This window comes from Mastigoproctus giganteus, chromosome 8 (genome assembly GCF_048544385.1).
Source record: "Mastigoproctus giganteus isolate SK-2022 chromosome 8, ASM4854438v1, whole genome shotgun sequence".
Taxonomy (NCBI): Eukaryota; Metazoa; Arthropoda; class Arachnida; order Uropygi; family Thelyphonidae; genus Mastigoproctus; species Mastigoproctus giganteus.
In genome coordinates this window covers 139,168,701-139,185,445 of record NC_143582.1, presented here as the reverse complement: position 1 = coordinate 139,185,445, position 16,745 = coordinate 139,168,701, and the positions used below count along the sequence as shown (strand labels likewise).

At 36.2% G+C, this 16,745-nt stretch overlaps 1 protein-coding gene across 4 annotated transcripts in view; it reads left to right on the top strand.

The window, feature by feature from the left end:
* Lamtor3 (Late endosomal/lysosomal adaptor, MAPK and MTOR activator 3) overlaps positions 1 to 16,745 on the top strand; it is a 118,562-nt gene that overhangs the window by 56,367 nt on the left and 45,450 nt on the right. For all 4 annotated transcript variants that reach the window (XM_090379760.1, XM_090379763.1, XM_090379762.1 and 1 more), the window contains one exon: positions 11,567 to 11,700. In XM_090379760.1, the coding sequence (XP_090235886.1) occupies positions 11,567 to 11,700 (134 nt within the window). The remainder of the gene's footprint in view (positions 1 to 11,566; positions 11,701 to 16,745) is intronic.

Below are 16,745 nucleotides of genomic sequence, written 5' to 3'. Positions count from 1 at the left end.
TAGATATTATTTCTCTCTCCCCTTTGATTATGCCATTGTTTCATAATATTAGGTGTATAAATTTAATGATTCTCTATTATGACATTTAGAAAAAGGACTGGAATGTCGTTCTGGCCCGAATTTTCAGGACCAAAATTTTCAATTGTCTATTCAATAAATAGCTGTCTGGTCTCTTGTGCCTTTTGATTGGGCTTCCACTGCACCCACAGTCCATCTCTGATAAATTTTTGTTGCTTGAATATCCTGCAGGGAAGTCACCAGAAGCTTTAACAACAAGGTTAACCTGTCCCTCACAGGCTTATGCCCTGGAAAAGTAGCTGCATCCTTTATGTAGGTTCTCTTGGGTATCTTTCAAAAGAGGCAAGTCTTGTTGACATCGAACACTTGGTGAGGAAGAAAGCTTTCCTGTTCCATCAATTCACAAAACTCAACCTTAAATTTGTCTACTGCCTCATTATCTACACTTGCAGCTTCACCTTGCTTAGCTATAATTTTAATTTCAGATCTCTTTTTAAAATTCTTAAACAATCTTTTACTAGTTCTAAAGTCTTCAAAATGGGAATCAGATGATTGAGGATTGTGAAGTTTAAAGTAACCATAAATAGCTTTAGCCCTATCATTGAGTACTCACAGATCACTTTTTCATTTGTTTTTCATCAATCCATAGCATTAATAGTTTTTCCATTTGTTCAGTTAATTCTCTCCCTTTGAAAACTCTGGTAGAAGCATCCATCACTTTCACTGTTTTAAATGCATCTTTTTGTCTAATGATTCTCAAAATTATTAAGTGTGAGACCATATTCATTTGCAAGTGCACCTACTTTAAAATTTTCATATTTTGAAATGATTTCTTGTTTCATTTGCACAGAAATTAATTTCTTGCTCTTTTTACTTCCCTACTTGCTTTTGGGCCCATATGACTTTATTTAATTTAGTAAAATTGTACAACTTTATGACAATCACAGAAAGTGGACAAATAAGGTTTGCACAGTCACAACAAAAATAACATAGAGATAGTCTCTGAATGCTGATAAATATGACTGCATAGCTTCAAAGTATTGAAATTGACCAAAACAAAAATGCACAGCTTGTGAGTGCTTTGAATGATTGAAAACGATGCCCAACATTGTTGTGCTGATAATGTTACTGTACTAACCTTGTTGAGTCAGTCTTTCATTGTTAATCAAATGCATGGAGCCCTATGAGAGGTGCATCATAAAGCAAGGTATCGTTAATCAAGGACCACTGTACTACACTCCTTGTAGCGTATTGATATTAATGATGCATTCTGAATATCCTTTTATGTTTCATTATAAATAATATCTTAATAGGAAAAAAAAAATCTTAAAATATTGAGACTTATGAAAAAAGGAAATAATAGACCATGTTACAAATACAACAGATTCCTGCTGTTATTCTAAACTACATAAGTGGTGATTCTGTCCCATATACCAAGGTAACCTAAAAATACAATAAAATAATATAAGTAATATAAATAAAATAAGGAATACAAAACAAAGCAATATTCTCCTCCAGCACTTAACCTTAACCCAGTGAGATGCATGCTTGCACCCTGGACTTGGCACATCATGGCCTTAGTTGCCTTTGTACCATAAAGAATCAAATCATGCTTGCACCCAACAAAGAATGAATATCACTTTTTTTGTAAATGAATAATAAATAGAACGGGAAAGAAGCATTAGCTCTTTTGAACTCCAAAAAAAGATTGTATTTCATTCATTGACCACTATCCAACAAAGTGCCAGTGGATTTCCCCATACAATCCGAACTGGAAACTCAGAATCGCTAACTCTTCAAGGCAACATCAGTACTTGTGAACTCCAAAAAAGAATCTTATTCCAATCATTGTCTGCTATCCAGCAAAGTGCCAATGGATGTCTCTAAATGATTAAAACGAGATAGTAAATAACAAATAGAACTCAAATTTAAAAAGTAGTATGTTATGGCCACTCTCTGTAAGTTGAATAAGCAAATATAACAAACCAAAATGCAAATTGAAACATTGATGCGGTCAGTCAACAAGGTACTTGTGAACTCCAAAAAAGAATCTTATTCCAATCATTGTCTGCTATCCAGCAAAGTGCCAATGGATGTCTCTGTATGATTCAAACGAAATAGTAAATAACAAATAACAAATAGAACTCAAATTTAAAAAGTAGTATGTTATGGCCACTCTCTGTAAGTTGAATAAGCAAATGTAACAAACCAAAATGCAAATTGAAACATTGATGCAATCATTAGGCTACCAAATGCAAATATGTGAGTTAATATTGATCTAAATCATAATAATCCAATTATATATAACTTTTTTTTTTCCATTTGCATTTGTTATATTTGAAAAAAACACTGAAGATTGCTTATACTCTTTCCCTTTCAGTTTATAAAAAGGTTGCTATGGTAGCACCTTGCTGCCATGGCAGTAAGCACTCCATCTTGTGAGGGGAAAATGAAATAAAAAAAAATGCAGTATTTACTGATGTAAATAATGCTTTTTTGCTTTGTCACTATGATCATGTGAAATTTTGAAACATAATCCAGTCAAATCAACAGTCCATTAAATCAGTGACTAATAACTAATATAATTTAATCTCCATTAGCCTGCTGAAGTGATTAGCAATGTCTGAGAACACTCATAAGCCATTTGACAAGGTCAGATTTTTATTCAGCTTATGGCAAATCTTTTTAACAGTATTCTGTTTGCCAATTTTGATATGTAAACTATTTCCCCCCCCCCATTTTTCTGTTCTTATTTTTTTTATCTTGCACAGTGTCTACTAATGCTTCAAGACTTGTTACCACAGCATTAAACTGTCGCAATTGTATCCCAGGTCTAGAAACAATTCGGTAAATATCAGCATTGGGATGCATTTTAAGTTCCTTCGAACTAAAATTAACTGAGATGTAATTTGACTATTATTTGGTATATAGCCTGAGAATATTATATCTATAATCATTGCTCATGCCATAGCATCTAAAAATCACACCCACACATGCATGCACGTGCACGCGCACGCACACTTTACTATAGATACTGATGTGGTAATCTTTCTAAGACTTACGAAAAAAAAGAAAAACTAAACCACATTGCAAATACAGCGTATTCCTGCTGTCTTTTTAAGCTAAATTTTGTAAGGTGCAATTCTACTCCTATGTACTAAGCCAATATAAAATGAAATAAATTGGAATAAAATAAATAAGGAATTCTCCACTTCCAGCAGTGCAAACACACAACCCAAGGAGAAAAACTCCCACAATTCCACCAAAGAATACGAATTTTTTGCATTTTATCCCCCCCCCCCCCCATTTTTAATGCATTTATCAAAATTGGGGGGGGGGTCAAGCATTTGTTTGGATGGTAGAGGAAAGTGTTTCTTTGTTTTGTCTTTATTTTATTTCATTTTATTATTAGTTAGCTTGGTATATAGGAACAGAATTGCACCTTTCAATGTTTAGCCTTAAAAAGACAGCAGTAATTTGCTGTATTTGTAATATGGTTTAGCATTTCCTTTTTTTTTTTCTTATACTTAGTAATACGACTAGGCACCTGCATGGTGATCTGATTGAGGTATATAAAGCCTGGAATGGTTTGAGCATGCTCAGTGCTGATGGATTCTTGCTCAGAATAATCACCTGAGAGGGCATAAATTCCAATTGAGGAAAGAAAGTTGTAGGATAGATGTGTGGAAGTTTTCCTTTAGCCAGCGGGTAGTTGATTGGTGGAACAGACTTCCAACTTTTGTTGTTGAATAGCCTAAATAAATAGTTGATAACCTAAATAAATTTAAGGCTGAGCTGGACAGGTATTTGGAATGAACCAAGGGTTTAATCATTGCGTTTTTTTTTTTTTTTTTTTTTTTGTTTTTTTTTTTTGGCTGATACTGCATAAACTTGCTTTCTTGCATCATATGCCTTTACTAATGCTAAATGACAGCTTATTTGATTGAATTGAAAAGGTGCATCATTTTGCTTCCTGGTACGTGACGTCACGTTCTACTTTATATTTTTAGGTTGCTTTCTCATTTTTTCAGAAATTGCATGTTTTGGCAGTTTAGGCATTTCATTTGGGAAGTGTTATATTCCTGATGGTTGTGATCTGTTGATCGACATTTGGCACAAATAGGGATTCTTCATCAGCTGTTAGGGAGTGCCCACGTATCTTGCATCTGGCACACTGCAGGGATTCAGAATGTATGGCATTCACTATAGAGGAACTGGAAAGAGCCCTCACTCTTTCCAATGCAAGTGCTGTTGGACCAGATGCCATCCATTATGAAATGATTAAGCATATTTCACCAAAATCTATGGATTATCTGCTCTTTCTATATAACAGAATCTTTATTGAAGGGCAGTTTCCGGATTCCTGGCTCAAGGCAATCGTTCTTGCCTTTGCTAAGCCAGGAAAGGATCCAAAAGTCACTACTAATTACCAACCTATTGCTCTGACTAGCTGTATGTGCAAAATTCTGGAGAGAATGGTTAATTTTCGTTTAATATGGTATTTAGAATCAAATGACCTTCTCTCCAACATCCAGTGCGGCTTCCGAAAAAACAAAAAGTCATAAACGGATAACGAAAAGCAATGGAGGTTTCAATTCACTGTATTTCCCAAACCTGTCGTGTTATTTTCTACAGGAATTTCCTCTCGAAATGAATACCTTCAAAGCCACATTTTGTTTTATAAATGCATGGAATGCACGTGCCTGCACGTATTACCAGAGACAAAAGTGACAACCTACATGTCACATGACTTGTTTTTCTCACATCCACTTCCTTACAGTAAAACTGTACAAAACACTCTCTTGCTCTTCCGAAAGTCTGTGGATAATGAAAGCAAGTAACTGCGTATTACCACATTAGTCCCTCTAATAAGGTATAATGACTTAAAATATTGCATAGATACATTAGCCATTTACTTAAACAGATTTAAACATTATAGCAAGATTGAAGGGGATGTTAATGAAAATTCATGATTACAGTAGTTGAGTTTATTTTTTATCTCCTTCCTCAAGAATTGAATGCTGTATAGAAATGCTGTTAGGATGAATTCATGTACTTCTAACTTGTTATAAGCACAATTAACGTAGGGAGAAAAACAACAGGGAAGTCAGGTGGGTAATTTTGGCTCAAGATCACTCACTTGACTTTCCACTCCATACTAATGTTGTTGTTGTTTGTGGTTTTATGCCGCAAAAGCTGCTTCGGCTATATTATGCCTACGTTACTAATGCTATGGCAGAGAAGTTCTAGTGAGTGACCAAGCACTGCCTGTTGTTTTTCGCTCTGCAGCAATACATTTAAAACTACTATATCATTGAAACCAAAATAATTTTTTTTAATCCCTGTTGTTATTGCATGTCACATTTCTCAAAAATTTAATATTGTCAACAGTATGTTCTGTGGCTGTCTGGAATAAATCAAATTGTCTTTCTCTTGAGTAAAGAAATTCACTGCAACTGGTAGGAACAGTAACTGGGTTTAATAAGTAATTAATTAACAGGAGCCTTCGAGATTTAAGTATCTCTTCGTCAGCTGCGTGAATACATACATAAATACCAACTACGAAACGTTGCAAACAGATTGTGCAGTGCATGGTCATGTTGAGTAAAAAGAGAGAGCGTGCACGAGGATATGCGAATGCTAAAGCATCATAGTGTAGAACTAGGTGATTGTTGTAGGTGCTGATTGCATACATGGGCTGATTGCCAGGGTTTGTCATGCTGTAACACTACAGACCCCATGATTGGGTGTAGACGCATGCCTCTATTGTGTTTAAAAATGCTATGACAACCAGATATGTGCAGTGACTCAAGCCACAGTCGTTGATGGTAGTGGCAGGATTGGTCAACCACCTCGGTATTACGTCTGGGATTGAGGTCATGTTGCATTGACCAATAATGCTCTGCAACTGCAAAGTGTGCAGGGTCAGCTAATCGAATGGCCCTTTCATGTTCAGAGAGCAGTCTTGGAGCCTTCTGGCAGTTACTCCTACGTGGCAGCTGCCATAATCGTGGCATGTGATGCGGTATGTTGCACCACTGCATAAAAGGGGAGGAGGTGTCTTCACTCTCGAGACGGGATCGCAATCCTCTACTGGGAAGTTGCAGCACTTTATCTGATACCCACGTAAGATCTTAGAAATGCGACCTGAAGTGCCCAGGTAATATGGATGTAAGCGGTAAATATTGTGTCGTTGCTCTGGGGCGGGGGGGGGGGGACCCTTGGACGTGTGGCAAGCTCACTGTCTTGTAGGTTGCACTTGTCCAAGACATAGGTGGGATAGCCACTGTTAGTGAGGTCAGCTGTTATCTTAGAAACTTCGTTGTGCCTGGGGTCCATAGAGCTGGAATGACTGCAGGCTTGAGAGAGTGGTGCGTGCACAATACACAGTAGGTGGCAGGGGGCATGCGCTGATCTATAGTTGGTAAATTGGCCAGAGCATGTGGGCTTCCGGTATACCTAAGTTTCCACGTGCGAGCCCACACACTTCACCAGGACATCCAGGAAGAAAAAGTTGTGATGTATTAGTTGTCTCTGAACCTCGGGGAATAATAGTGAAGATGTCATCAACATATCAACACCAGAGGGTGACAGGGACCGGCAAGTTCGGGAATATGTATTCCTCCATCGCAATATTAGCAACGACGGAACTGACGGGGGCACCCATAGTCGTGCCATGTATTTGTCTGAAGAGAGAGTCACCAAACGTGAACACACTGCTGGACAAGCACAAATTGAGGGCAGTACAGATATCCTCTGTGGATAGAGACGTTCTGTCCAGTAAGCTGATGTCACTATTCAAAAAGTGTGTTGTATATACAATGGCTTGATGCACAGGAATGGAAGTAAATAAAGAGACAATGTCAGATGATACCATGATCTTGTCTTCAATAATGGTGAGGTGCAAGAATTCCTCACTATTCGAAATGGTGTGACTGGTATTTCCTACTAGGGGTGTTAGCAGACGTGCCACATACTTTGACAGTTTGTATATTGGAGAATTGCAGCAAGAGACAATTGGTCTTAAAAGATTGCCTGGCTTGTGCACTTTCAGTAGGCCATAGAAACGGGAGAGCTTGCAGCCTGTGGTGTGTAATTGCCAATGTATAGATTTTGAAACCTTCCCGGACTTGAACCAATCATTAATTTATTTACCTTGGATTCCAGTTGCTCAAAGACTGATGGGAGGGTCCTGCATCAGTTCATAGACGTTAGGATTGAGTAGACGAGAGAGAGAGCCTCATTTAGATATTCAGGACGATCCACCACAGCCATGCTGCTTCCTTTGTCAGAGGGTAGAATGACTATGGAGTTGTTGTTTCTGACAATTAAGGGTGGCATGTTGGTGACAGTTGAGATTAGAGGCAGTGGGGCAGACATGCTGAAGAATTGAAGCTGTCTTGAAACAAATTTCGTTTTTAGTATCTTCGGGGAGGCAGTTCAAGGATGCCTTTACCCCCATAGCAAGTTATGTGATTGGAGGTGTACATGGCAGATTAGAGAACTTCATATCGAAGGCAAGGAATTTGGTCTGGTCATCAGATAAGTGCTTGCTGCTGAGGTTTAAGACAAAGTGAGAATTGTCCGCTGAGGGATCCTTGCGGGTGTTGGAAGTGTGAACCTCTCAGAGTAGGCCAACAAACTTATGCCGCTGGTGCGAGCGGCAAATATCAGATTCGTGGATAGCCTAAGAACAAAGAATGTGAATCAGTTTTGAAAAGATTTAATGGGGAAACCAAACCTCTGATTTCCTGGACAAGTCTGGACTTGTTGACAGTGGCTCTGCAGCTCTAGGTATAAATAGCCAATCCATACCCCCAAGGTTCGAAGGCCAAAGTTGAAACAGTTACACTTCATATTCATGATTGAAGGGTACCTTATAACGGCAGCATTTAGGGATGATGTGATGTCACTTGCATCAATGTGCAAAGTGGAGGTACTGTTGTTGCTAACATTGCAATGGAGGAGTTGGAGGAAAAAATATTCCTGAACCTGCCTGTCCCTGTCACCCTCTGTTGTTGCTATGTTGAAGACGTCTTCACTATTATCCCCTAGGTTCAGAGACACAACCAATACATCTCAACTCCCTATCTCCCTTCATTCAGTTTACAATAGAACTAGAGCTGAGCAACACCCTTTCCTTTCTGGATGTCCTGGTGAAGTGCGTAGGCTTGCATGTGGAAACTTAGGTATACCGAAAGCCCATGTGTTCTGGCCAATTTACCAACTATAGGTCAGCGCACTACTCTCTCTCTCAGGCCTGGAGTCATTCCAGCTCTATGGATGCCAGGCGCAAGTTTCTAAGATAAGATCTGATGTCTTGGACAAGTGCAATCTACAAGCCCGTGAGCTTGCCGCACATCTGACCCCCTCACCCCACAGTGAATATTACCCGGGCACTTCAGATCGCATTTTTAAGATCTTATGTGGGTACTGGATAAAGTGCCTACAACTTCCCAGTAGAGGATTGCAATCTCTTGTCTCGAGGGTGAAGACACCTGTCCCCTTTTTTTATGCAGTTGTTATGTGGGAGAAACTGCCAGAAGGCTCCAAGACCGCCTCTCTGAACATATAGAGCCATTCAGTTAGCTGACTCTGCACACTCTACAGTTGCAGAGCATTATTGGTCAATGCAACACTACCGTCAACAACTGTGGCTTGAGTCACTACACATATCTGGTTGTCATAGCGTTTTTAACCAAATAGAGCTGTGTGTTTACGCCTAATCATAGAATCAGTCTGTAGTGTTACAGCATGGCAAACCCTGGCAGTCAGCCCATGTACACAGCCAACAACTACAACAATCACCTACACTGTGATGCTTTAGCATGCGCATATCCTCATGCACACTCTTTTTACTCAGCGTGACCACACTCTGCACGTTCCATTTGTAATGTTTCGTACTTGATATTTATATATGTATTCACACAGCTGACGAAGGGATCCTTAAATCTCTAAAGCTCCAGTTACTGTTTCTACAGGGTGCATTGAATTTCTTTACTCATCTGTGGAACCCGCTACCACAGGCCACTGTAATGTCTTTCTCTTATCAAAACTTACTGAACTACTCTACAGCAGCAGTTTCTGAGTAGCACTATTCACTATACGTTGCCAACATTCTGTTATGAATTTTTTTTATATGGTTCTTACCCTTCGGAGTTAAATTGAATCACTTATTAATGTTAATCCATTTTGTATGTATCCTCTAGTTGAAAATATCATCTGAAAAATTAAAACTGTAAGAAGTAAACAAAATAAAGCAGGTCTTGTTATGAACTATTACAAGGGTCCACAAACTTTTAGAGAAGCAAGCCACGTGAATTTTTGAAATATTTGGTGGGGTGGAGAAAATTCCGAATTACTGAAAACTGTATTCTCTGCATAACTTTAAATGTTATGCAGAGAAACAAATTTTATAATTGTACGTCCTAGCTTTTAATTGTTTTAACTGGTCCATCATAATGTAATTGTTTTTTCGGTATGTTGTTAAATTCTTATTATATTGGTTGACTAAATTGGAAAAATGGGTCCGGATTGACTTCTTTTTAAGTGGAAGTATCTGATACTATGGAATTTAATTTGATGATATAATCTTGTCTAAAACTACAACCTTTGTCAGCTTTTTGTATCGTGATATTTTTTTTTTTTTTTTTGAAGATCACTTAGTGCTGAGGTTTCTTTACTATTTAATTTGGGGAGGTGTGGTCTTTTAGGGTTGTTCACTACCTGGTTTATCTGTTGAATGATTGTCTTTCTGTGGGATGTTCCGAAGTCCAAATTCAACATCTATAACAAGTTTTCTTAGGCAAATTGTGGGTGGGGGGGGCTAGATTGTAGTTGACTTTGGACAGAAGCAAAATTTGGTCACGGGTTAGGCAGCTTTTAGAGAGATTAGTGACAAGGGGCTGGGAAGCTGTGACGCAGGTTGAAAGTGGTGGTTCGGGGTAATTAGCGTGTGGAATGTCAGATATCTGGGATAGCCTGTTTAGTTTATTTCTGTGACGGTCTTTAATTTCCAAAGCGAGTGCTTCGTGACGAAAATTTATAGTAGTTTTCAAGGTTGACCAGTCATTCAGGGGAAGGTATTTTCTTAATTTATTATGGATGTGTTTGACTTGATGCAGATATTGCTCTGTGTTGGTCTCAAATCATTTGAATTGTTTTTAAAATACGGACCTACTGTATTCTCTCACTCAAAGATTGGGGCGGCGATTCGATGTATTTTGGGGTTCACGGGTGTCCGATTCCGGGGTACATTGGATCACTGATTCTGTCCACAAGGGAGCAGAATACATGTAATCTATTTGTATAATTATTTAACTACGGAGTGTGTCTGCACTGAAGTGTTCTACAAGACGTCATAGAGGTAAATCTTCCATTTCTAAACTAATTTACTTATAACGTAGAATATATTGAGCCATTACTGCTCTGTTAATTATAATTATAATATCGTTTAATAAGGTGACCCATCATCAGACAATGCTGTGGGGAGAACAGAAAGAACTACAAATTTGAATGTTTTAGGATAATACAGTTGCAGTTACAAATATTACAATTTGCAAATTACGATTCTAAAGTATTTAGTTTTGAATTGCTGTTACAATAGAAAACAGGAAATCTAAGGCAATACAAAGAGATTAAATTCATACCTGCTGACAGCCTCTTCTTACCGATTCTACCAGAACTTTTGTTCATACAGGCTGCCAACAGTTAATTTATAGCAGAGGGATTAACTCCATTAACCAATAGGATAGTGTCATGTTTTTATCGTGGATCTGGGATCCTTGTATTGTAGAAGCCAGGGGTGACCTTTGCTCCCATACTCTGATAATCATGGTTCATGTGCAGGCTGGTTCAGGATCTTACCGATACCAATCATCAGACCATGCTGCTTGGCGCCAGGTTTTATCCTGGATCCGGAATTCTTGTGTAGTGGTGGCCTTGGGTGATCTTTGCTCCCATACTCTGGACATAAGGGTTGGTGTGCAGGCTGGAAGGGGATTAGGAAATTCCTAATTACTGTCTCTAATGTTTATTTCTATTTAATGACAGGGTCAAGATTAATGGATTATTTTAACAATGTTTCAAAGAATAGCTTTGAGTGGAAATAACAGAATTACTATCTAACAAGACTAAGCTAACGACACTGAGGCATTGGCACTATTAATCAACGGACTAATGTTAAAATAATCTGTAAAATGTGTTTTTCATAAATTTTATTGTGATCTAATGTAAACATTAATTTTTACGATCTAATTCAAATATCTGCAGGCCACCTGGCCTGCAGGCTGTAGTTTGGGGACCCCTGAACTAGTATCAATTTTCCTTACCTTGCCGAGAATTGCTGTATGTCAGATGTTTTAGCTCCACAATCCTTTTACAAAATAAGAATAAATTGGTCAACAGATCAACTGCTTTTAAAAAAAATTACTTTCGTAAAAATTCGTGATGAAGTTAATTTTTTCAGAATTATTGAAAATCTGAAGATAAATTACTTTGAAGGTCTTCAGTATACTCATATTGTATATTTTGTTCATTTTCTTTCTAGCTGCAAAAGAAAACACTCCTGAGCTGGTGTCCAAGCCGACATTTTTAGCTACAGTTGGAATGGCAACGGATCAGGCTGGAAAATTAGGAATTGGAAAAAATAAAATAATTCTGTGCCTTTTCAGCACTTACCAGGTATGGTCTTCTTTGTATAAATATAAATGAAGTATACATAAAGCCAGTAATGTTTTTAAAGAACACTTCAAGCTTCTATATAAAATTGTCTAATGTGATATTAGATTGTTTGCTGAGCAGAGAATTGGAATCCTTCAGGAAGGGCATCTGGTTCTAGAAATTTGGCTCTTTATAAGATAACTTAAGCCAAGGAATTATCTTGAAACCAGAAAAGTTACTATAGAAATTGAATTTTATAGGCATTTCTGATTTAATTATTATTATTTTTCCAAATGAGATTTTTAGATGCTTTCACGAAAATTCATAAGTGCCCAATTAGTTTCAGCTTGCCAGTTTGGTGATCCACATAACTCCCAATGAACATGTTTTCATGAAATTTTCATTAAGATTTGGAACTCCCAGCCTTAACTGAAATAAAAAAAAAAAAAGTCTTATGTTATCTTGGGTTATATCCAACAAATTTCATACTGAAATATTTCAAATGTTTCTACAGAATTATAATTCTACATAAACATAGTTAAATGATTTAGCTAATTATTAATTAAAGTGTAACTTTGTATATCCTGGGTTATTATTGATTTTCATATTATTGATTATGGGTTATTATTGAATTCAAATATTTAAACATAGTTTGTTTAAATGCTTAAAAATAATTAAATAAAGCTAATAAAACTTAAATGTAATTGAATCTCCTTATTGTGGTTGGGAGTAAGATAAATGATTATAATTATGTATAATTATTGTAATTATTAATGATTCCAAAACTAGGAATCATAAGTTCAGATTACAGGAGAAGTGGTTCATACTGGATTGCAAGCAGTTTATTCTTAACTTGAGTTATTAATTGCTGGAATAAGTTAACCTCCATTGGTGATTGAGACCTAACACCAATTAAAGTCATTTCACTGTACCTGTGTAGAGTGAAATCTGACTTTAAATTCATAAGACAGAAAATTCTCAGACATTTTGTGGTACATGTCTGACTTCTTTAGTAACAATTGCTGTTGTTACTACACTGTGTGAAGTTGAGGTATAATAAGGATAGCAGTTCATTTAGCATTAGTAGAGGCATATGATGCAAGAAAGCAAGCTTATGCAGCATCGGCCAAAAAAAAACCCCTCCCATTTCACCCCTCCATTCATTCCAAATGCCTGTCTTTAGGCTATCTTAACTTCCACAAAAAAAGGAAGTCTGTTCCACCGATCAACTACCCGCTGGCTAAAGGCAAATTTCCGCACATCTATTCTACAACTGTCTTTCCTCAATTTGAATCTGTGTCACCTCAGGTTCTTAATCTGAGCAAGAGGAAGAATCCCATCAGCATTCAGCTTGCTCAACCCATTCAAGGATTTATACACCTCAATCAGATCACCTCGCAGTTGCCTACTCTCCGGGCGCTGCAATTTGCAGAACTTAAGCCTTTCTTGGTAAGAGCACTCCTTTGTCCCCCTCATCAATCTTATTGCCCTTCTTTGTACTCATTCTAGCAACTGTATGTCCTTCCTAAAATGAAGCCTCCAGTCTTGTACACAGTACTCTAGGTGTGGCCTGACCATTGCCCTGTATAACAGGATAATCACCTCCCTGTAATGTTAAACTTCAGTTGCCACTTCTCAGCCCATTTGCCCAACTTATCTAGATCCAGTTTGAGTAGTGTACTGTTAAGTGGTCCAATCCGATTCATCCTTTTCCTTCTAGAGTTTACATAAATAAAGAACTCTTTGCTGTTTTTCTTTGCATCCTTTGCCAAGGATTTCTCATAATCTGCCTTCGATTACAGACTAGTTTATATCTGCCGTAGGTTTCTGTGTCACCTGATACTGTACATGCATCCCATTCATTTTTCTTCTCTGCCACGAGCCTCATTAGTTCATCTGACATCCATTTAGTCCTACACCTTGAACAGTATTTCTTGGTTGGAATGAAAAGCCTAGAAGGCTCCAAAATTAAGTCCCTAAAGGCTTCCCCTTTAGAATTCAACATTGGTAACATATCAGTTTATCCCACTGTAGCCACCTTTACGAAAGCAAAAGCTCTTCCCTTTAGCATTGATGATAGTTACATCTTTAAGTAATTCCCACATCAGTATGTTGTGATCACTGTCACCCAGTAGTTCCTTTATCTGCAAATGCTTAATGCATGAATAATCACTGCTGATAATCAAATCAAGAGTATTACTTCCTCTGGTTGCCTCTTGAACATGTTGCTGTAGAAAACAGTCAACCAATGAATCCCCGAAAGTCTTGCTAGTGTGAGAGTGACCAATCCACAAGTTCCAGTCAATATCTGGAAAGTTAAAATCCCCCATTATAAGACATTCTGATTTACTGGCCCACTCTTTCTCTGCGCAATAGCTCGTTATACTCATCAGATTTATTTACTAATAAGTGGTACAAGAAGTACCACAGAATTTCTGAAAATCATCTGTATAGCTTGAAGAAATTGAAAATTTCTCTCTCTCTCTCAGGTTGAGGTACGTAGATTTTCAGTATTTTACATTTTGATTTATTCGTATACCATGCCACTTAAAGAACAACTTAGTTGTTAATTTTCAAGAAAAATGTTTCTTCAAAAAGTATAGCATCTTTATTTCACATTCATCATAAGGGAAATACTAAAATTTTCAATTAGTGTTGAGCCTCAGATGACTCATTTATTACAGCACCTTTTTTTTTTTTTTTTTTTTTTTTCCTCCCCCAGAAACCTAAATGCTGTCTGTCTGAATAGATTACCAAACACAAAAATGAATTTTTAAGTCATCCATATGACTGATGATGATGGTGTTACAAATTCACTATGACTGCTAAAGTATTAAAAAAAAAAAAAAAAAATTTATGCCATATATAAATAAATGCATCTGAATGTCTTTTATATATATATATATATAGAGAGAGAGAGAGAGAGACAGACAGACAGAGAATAATTTATACTCTGAACAGTGAACTTTTTTACAGCAATTTGTTTACCCTTGTGTCCAGTCTTGTTATTTATAGTTATCTCACATACTCTGGTTCCTATGATATTTTGCCTTGTACTACATAGTGCATATTCTGGAAATTGTAGTGCTTTTTATTAAAGTGAACAATTTTAAAAAAACAGTAGATTGAACCTGTAATATTCTAGTATAGATATATTCCATCATTAGTTTGAATCTTCAAAGTAAAGCTAAAATATAAGTCTATAATAGTCTATTTAATTTTAATTTATTCTCTATATGAGCAAGTGAGAGCATGTATTCACCTTAGATCAGCTGAGGTGATTGCTTTCAGGAGGGAGAGCAACTCCCACCTGCTTATAGGTAATAAACTAAAAAGAAATAGGCTAATAGGTTGTACTATTAATGATTATTTTAGATTTCTCTTATAATTTATATGAAAAAAATGTTTCTGCTATTATTAAATGATTATTAGTCCATTCTGTTGCTCAGCATTTTTTTTTTTTTAATGCTACAAGAAATCATATTCACTGACATGTAACTGTGTGTGAATAAATAGTTCTTGTAATAATATATAAATAAAAAAAAATTGAGTATACAGTGACTGAAAGATATCAACTGTTAAACTAGTACGCATGCATGCATGCGTACTAGTTTAAGTCGATATCTTTCGGTCACTGTATACTCAATCCAGACACATGCATGTGTGTGCGTGCGCACACTTGTATAGGGATATATGCATGTAGCATGAGAAAAATAATCTTCATATGGGCCAAGAGAGCAAATAGTCCTTAACTGAGTCAAGCAGTCATAATAAAATTAATATATTTATTATATATATATATATATATATATATAGTTATTCTTTTTGTATTATCGTTCTATTGTGGTTTATTCCGTCTTTGTTCATTTTCTTAATTACAAGTATTTTCTTAATTACATGTATTTTCTACACATAGGTATTATAGTTAATACATTACTGGTCTTTAAGCTAGCCTAATCTCGGTTATCTTAATTTTCCATGGCCTATACATTCAGGATTTTTCAACTTGTTACGTATTGCTAAAAAAATCATATCAATTATTGATGAAAAATTGTAGCAATACTATTTTAAAACAATATGATATAATATTAAATATATTTATACATTTTTGTATTACGTCACATGGACGTCAATCCCCTACTTCATCGGGGGCTTTGAGCAGATTGACGGGCCATTCGATGTAATGCATTTCTTACTTACCCGTTTCTGTTTGCATCTATCACAGCTTTGCTATTTTATCTAATTACTAAATTCTAAGTTTCTATTTTTAATTTTTAATTTTTTGGTCCCATGTTTATCTTAATTGCTATTAGTAAATCAGTATTATTTATTATAAATTTATTATGAACCCAATTAATTCCCCATAATTTCTACAGCAACTGTGATAGAATACACAAAATATAAACTTACCCGTTGGGCTTTGTGTATTCTATCACAGTTGCTGTAGAAATTATGGGGAATTAATTGGGTTCATAATAAATTTATAATAAATAATACTGATTTACTAATAGCAATTAAGATAAACATGGGACCAAAAAATTAAAAATAGAAACTTAGAATTTAGTAATTAGATAAAATAGCAAAGCTGTGATAGATGCAAACAGAAACGGGTAAATAAGAAATGCATTACATCGAATGGACCGTCAATCCGCTCAAAGCCCCCGATGAAGTAGGGGATTGACGTCCATGTGATGTAATACAAAAATGTATAAATATATTTAATATTATATCATATTGTTTTAAAATAGTATTGCTACAATTTTTCATCAATAATTGATATGATTTTTTTAGCAATACGTAACAAGTTGAAAAATCCTGAATGTATAGGCCATGGAAAATTAAGATAACCGAGATTAGGCTAGCTTAAAGACCAGTAATGTATTAACTATAATACCTATGTGTAGAAAATACATGTAATTAAGAAAATACTTGTAATTAAGAAAATGAACAAAGACGGAATAAACCACAATAGAACGATAATACAAAAAGAATAACAATATGTACTCTGTTCGTACCCATGCATTGCTAAAACAGCTACTGGGACAACAGAAAAAGCTAGAGATAGA